A 5,922-nucleotide genomic window follows, 5' to 3' on the forward strand; every position below is an offset into this window, starting at 1 on the left:
TTCCGCGAGAGGCACGGTTGTGCTTTCGCGAGAGTCATGGCCGTGCCTCTCGGAAACGAAAAAACGCGTTTTCAGTTTTTTTTCTTTCGCGAGTCACGGTTTTGCTTTCGCGAGAGGCACGTGTGTGCTTTCGCGAGAGTCATGGCCGTGCCTCTCGGAAAGGAATAAAACGTGTTTTCTTTCTTTTTTTCATTTCGCGAGAGTCACGGTTTTGCTTCCGCGAGAGGCACGGGTGTGCTTTCGCGAGAGTCACGGCGGTGCCTCTCGGAACGAGAAAACGCGTTTTTTTTCCTTTCGCGACAGTCACGGTTTTGCTTCCGCGAGAGGCACAGGTGTGCTTTCGCGAGAGTCACGGGCGTGCCTCTTTCGAAAAGGAAAAAAAACTCGTGCTCCCGTGGTTGGATGGTTAGAGGGACTGTGGTATCCCCAGCCCACCAGGGTTCAAATCCTGGTGCTCGCATTTAATCCTGAATTTATTTCAGGATTTCCGGCGATGCGCATTCAGTGGGAGGAGACGTTCCCGTCGATGACGAGGTGCCTACAGTAACTTCGTAAATTTTAAAATAATATGTCGGCTCAGTCTTTCGGAGGTGCTCATAAGGGTAAGATGTGTGTGTGCGTTTATAGAGATGAGTATATGTGCATGTATTAAAAAAACCAGTGATTTGGGGAAATCGTGGCACGAAATGCATCGTTTGCGAGCTGCGAGGAACGTATGTAAAGTGCCTCGATGGGCCACTCGTGCCTAAGTGCGGGCGTGCCAAACGGGCCACCGTGTCCGGCCCGTGTAGTGTGGGGGCCGTGCCTGGGCAGCACGACGTCCGGCACGGCCCTGTACCTAGCGTGCCTGATGGGCCGGGCCGTGCCTGGCCCGTTAAATCCAGGCGGTTTGCTCACCAGAAAATCATTCAGCTCTGAGAAAAACCAGAAAATTATTCGTTTCTCCCAAACTCCGAAAAAAAAATCAGTCGTCCACTGTTGCAACTCTCCCGGCCATGGCAGCAGCGGCGGCGCAGAGGCTTCTTGCGTCGAGCACGAAGATCGTCGGGGCCGGGCGCAACTACATCTCCCATGCCAAGGATCTCGGCAACCCTGTCCTCAAGGTCCATGCCCATCCGACCCTGACCCTCTCCCATCCCAAGACACGGGGCGCCCTTCTTCCTGCGCGGTCTCTGATCCGGTCGCGGCATCGGCGGCCTTGTTGCTCTGCTTGCAGGAACCCGTCCTGTTCCTGAAGCCCACGTCGTCATTCCTCCACGCCGGCCCGACCGCCGGCCCCATCGAGGTGCCCGAGCCGCTCGAGTCGCTGCACCACGAGGTCGAACTCGCCGTCGTCATCTCCCGGCGCGCGCGCGATGTCCCCGAGGCCTCCGCCATGGATTTCGTCGGAGGTACCAAGAGCCGTGGTTATGAGATGCCATCCCAGCGCGATAATCCCCCTTAAGAATTGTGCTGTAATGCAACAAGTGATCTGAAGAATGGTGCTCATTAGGGATCTGCATTCTTGCCTGTAGGGTACAACTAGTGTAATTGCAAAAAATTGTACGAAGAATGTACCAGTAAAATGAACTAGGAGAGTACCATGCTACAAAAACTGTGGAAACTTTGATTCAGCAATTACAAATGATTTGGACATTACTTTGGGAGAACGAGGGCAGTGGCTGTAGCAACTACGAAGAGAAAATTATTCACTTCATATTTGACAAGCTTGTTGGAAAATGCATATATGGATTCTAGAATAGATAAGTTCTTGGCCATCATTCTTATTGAATCTTAAATGCATCTTTGCTGTGCTAAATCACACTTTCTTTTGTTTACCTGTTGGACTGTTGGGTGCTGTTCTCTCGTCGTAGTGGAAAATGGCCTGATTTCCGTGTTTCAAGTGAAAGGGGAACTTGAGTGAAAAGCATTCAGTGTTTGACTATTTGTGGTGTTAAGCTTTCAGGTTTTAACTGCATGTGGTTTTGTTTGGTAGGTTTCCCCTCTTTCTTACAGTATTCTGTGAAACAGAGCCTTTGGGGGGCTTACTGTTATTGCTTCGTGTTAATGTAGTTGGCATCAACTGTATGAGTAAATCAAAAGCCATTCATTTGTTTTTTCAGTTGTGACATAGTAAATTCTATATGACTGCTTACATGTCTGGTTTCCCAGGTTATGCACTTGCTTTGGACATGTCATCAAACGATCTGCAATCAGCTTCTAAGGTTCGCACTAAGAGCTGTAGTTTTCTACTTTTCTTTAGTCTTGTTCCACCTGTTCTGTTTTATTGCTACTTCTTGCCATTCTTGCTGGTTTTTGAAACCTTAAGTATAGATAGAGTAACTTATGAAAACAAATTTAGCAAAAACCATATACCGTAGTCTCAGAATTCTCTCCTTTCCAGTGATCAGTTCAAGGAATATAGATATTTGACCTGCACAAAGAAATTCATCAACAAACATCACATTGTACTCTCAGAAGTTCCATGTTTCTACAATTGTGTGAATAAACACAAACCTGTACTTTCGTTTTGTCATGTTAACAACTTGTTACAATCTCCCCATCCAATAAATTTTACATATGTTTTGGAACTATCTTTTTGCATAACTTGGTAGTACCAACTGATCAGCATGACCTTATAAGTAAAACACTCGGTCCTATAATGTAAGATATTTTTCTTGTCTTGAACTTTCTAGTAATAACCATTGGAATTTGTAGTCTGCAGGTCTTCCTTGGACTTTGGGTAAAGTACAGGACACCTTTACTCCAATTAGTGCGGTGGTAAGCATAGTTTCTCTTTCCAATAGACCAGGACATTTACTCTTCATATGTAAACATTTGTGTCTAAAAAACCCACCTAACTTTCATTGTCGATGAGAACACCTCCCTCTGTTATTGAATCATGGTCTTCATGCTTTGACCTTTGAACGTTCTATGTATCATTTGTGTGCATTATCATGATATTTGTTAATTTTGGTGACTGTTAAATAGGTTCCGAAATCTGCAATCGCTAATCCCTATGACCTAGAACTGTGGCTAAAGGTAATTCTATAAATATGTACCGAGAATTTGTTGCAGCCTGCAATCAAAGTAATGACATTATCATTAACAAGCATTGAACAACCATATCCAGGTAGATGGTGAACTTAGGCAGAAGGGACTTACAAGTGATATGATATTCAAGATTCCTTTTCTAATCAGTTATATCAGTTCCATCATGACATTAATGGAGGGCGATGTGATATTAACTGGTAATGTCTCTTTTTCTTGCTGCTATACAGCTGTCTTAGACTTTTAGTGCGTTAAGGGATCTCTTTGTCAGTTATTTCATGGACCCTCTACAGGTACTCCTCCCGATGGCGTTGGTCCTGTCCGAGTGGGACAGAAGATTAATGCTGGTATAACTGACCTCATTGATGTAGAGTTTGATGTTGAGAGACGCAAACGTTCATTTTCTTACTGATGCAGTAAGCAAGAAATATGGTATGTGACACATTGTTTTGGGCCATACCAATTTGTGCTACTTGAGCTGATCTGTATGCAAGAAAATAAGATGTTAAGGCTGAATGCCTACTCTTGATGCAACTAAAACAATTATATTGCATTACTGAGTGATGAAACCATATTATATTTTGGCATGGAGTTCTTGTTGCCTCCTACTGACTGAAACATCTTCTGTCGTGCAATTAATAGTTCATGTAAACATAGGTTTCCAAGTTCCACTGTGGCATCGGACATGAAATCATAGAAAATGCTATTGCATCTGTGTGACTAAAATTGTGCCTAGGGTCACATGGTGTTGTACTTGACTGTATCTGGAACAATAATGCTAGATGTGATCATTGACTTGTGCTGTGAGTTGGTGAAAGTTGGTACAGTCCTTAATCGTTTCCAATTTCTTTACGAAATGCAGAAGTGCAAATCATTCCAGAGTTCTTGTGGTTGCATGCCTGGGCAAAAACTTTGTTGCCATATGCATCTTTTGCACATATGGATGTAGCATTAAGCTCCCACTTGCTGCAATATGTTGTAGAAAAGGTATGCTGTTGCTGTAGTAATAGACTGTCATGGACTGAAGGTCCATTATTCTCCCAGATTCGTGGATACTTCCGTATAAAGGCCCTCTAAGGTCCAATAGACTGTCAAGTCCCAATAGTTTGAGTAAATTGCTTATATGCTATTGAACAACTACTGGATTCACAGTATGCCTCTCATATGAGACTGAGAGGCTGACACGCAGGTCCAGGGTGTCTGAAGCTTGATTTGTTCAGTGGCAGATAAGCAACTTTTCCCTCTTACTATTAGTCACATGTGCTTATTCCGTGTGTGTGGAGACCTTCTCCAGACTTAATGTAAAGTATAGGACCATCAAACTGTACATGCCAATCCTCAGAAAAATTGTACATGCCAACCCTCAGAAAATTATGCATGCCAGATTTTTTGGTAGATGGAATTGTGAAGATTGCATTACGTCATGGAAGCGAGCGATTCACCGGACAGCAAAGACATTGCAAGGAACAGGGTGAATTGTGCCAGAATATGCACACCTGACACGCCCTGTTCCATTGTCACATCATGGACATCCATCTAATGGGCAACGGTTTAGTTTGCGGTTGCTACTTGCTAGAGTCTGTCGTGTTGAACTTTATAGACTTCTGCAAGAAAGTAGTTGTGGGGAAGTTAGCATTCTGCCTGACAAACTAGATTAACATATTGATTGTTTGCATCAATTTGGGGTAGCAAGTGATCCCCTTTCACAATATAGTACAGGTTGGAATTAATCATGATCTTGAGGTCGTTTCTGCTGGCCTGCTTTTGTTGCCTGCTCATTGTTGATATCATTATATCGATGTTGCCATGCCATGGTTGGTGACCGTAAATTATTAGTCAAACTGCGTCTTGAGCTTACCTTATGAAACCAGATTATGATGCTTCATTTACATTACCTAGGAGTGAAGGCTATGTTCCTCTATGTGAAATTCTTGTTGTAGCTAACCCCGGCTGTAAATTAGTAATTTCTATGGCGTAATTGAGGTGGAAAAGAAAAGTTCCCTACTCTTTCCTGCATGCTTTTCCACCTTCCATAGTTCTTTCAGGAAGACCTGACAATTTACTAGTGTGTGCCGTGAAGATTGAGAATTTGAATCGTAATTCTAGTCATTCACCTAATTTTGGATGCAGGAAATAAAATTCTGAGAGTACCGGAGAATCATTCTCGAGGAATATTTGGAATTTGAAGGATTTTGGGGATGCAATTTCAACCTCTGCTTTCTACCGATCCTGGTGAATATATCTGTTCCTGTGGTTGATTACGACCCGTATTAAGTTAGTGCCGGATGATGGTGCCACTTGGAGCTACGCACATTTACGTTTTTCAGTCCACCCTCTGTCAGACATGTGGCAACATTTGGCAATTGCTGCTTGCCAATTGTCTTCGCATCTGTTCATACGTATGAATTATATATGTTGCTGTATATGCATCCTTGTGGCTGATTCTATATACATCAGGTTATCAACACTTCTTTTTTTACGCTGGTTATCAACACTTGTGAGCCAATGGAACAGTTGACACCTGATATCCATTACGTATTTAGTGGTTTCTCTAGCTATTCAGTATCATCGTAGTACTCCCTCTGTAAAGAAATAACTTTAGTGATCTGAACGATCTTATATTTCTTTACTGATGGAGTATCGTTTACCAGGCAAAACCTTGGGAGGAGCCATGTGATGTGAAATTCTACCACCTAAAACTAAAACCAGATCGATGTGAATATAGCTAGCGTGCAACGAAGGTGCTTGAAAACGTCGCGCTCGACGGCAAGTAGGTCGACCAGAGTCAACAACAAGACGAACCATAGGTATCACTGCCATCACGGTAGCACAATTCCTTGAGGCTGGATCAACCATGGCAGTATGACACTTGGCTAAATGTATGTCCGACGT

General features: G+C 43.5%; 1 protein-coding gene across 1 annotated transcript; it reads left to right on the top strand.

Annotated features, from left to right (window-relative positions):
* Positions 1-924: 924 nt before the first annotated feature.
* On the top strand, positions 925-5,509 carry LOC123096134 (probable acylpyruvase FAHD2, mitochondrial). Its single transcript, XM_044517757.1, has 8 exons — positions 925-1,103; positions 1,217-1,391; positions 2,152-2,204; positions 2,698-2,760; positions 2,971-3,021; positions 3,113-3,230; positions 3,324-3,462; positions 5,161-5,509. The coding sequence occupies exons 1-7, from the start codon at positions 996-998 to the stop codon at positions 3,440-3,442; spliced, it is 687 nt and encodes a 228-aa protein (XP_044373692.1). The 5' UTR covers positions 925-995; the 3' UTR covers positions 3,443-3,462; positions 5,161-5,509.
* Positions 5,510-5,922: the final 413 nt, after the last annotated feature.

Source organism: Triticum aestivum, chromosome 4D, assembly GCF_018294505.1.
Source record: "Triticum aestivum cultivar Chinese Spring chromosome 4D, IWGSC CS RefSeq v2.1, whole genome shotgun sequence".
NCBI lineage: Eukaryota > Viridiplantae > Streptophyta > Magnoliopsida > Poales > Poaceae > Triticum > Triticum aestivum.

Excerpts from the sequence above, each read along its gene's own strand:
- LOC123096134 (XM_044517757.1), top strand. The coding sequence starts at position 996 with ATGGCAGCAGCGGCGGCGCAGAGGCTTCTTGCGTCGAGCACGAAGATC. Across the intron at positions 1,104-1,216 it reads TCGGCAACCCTGTCCTCAAG|GAACCCGTCCTGTTCCTGAA; the intron begins GTCCATGCCCAT and ends CTCTGCTTGCAG. Across the intron at positions 1,392-2,151 it reads CGCCATGGATTTCGTCGGAG|GTTATGCACTTGCTTTGGAC; the intron begins GTACCAAGAGCC and ends CTGGTTTCCCAG.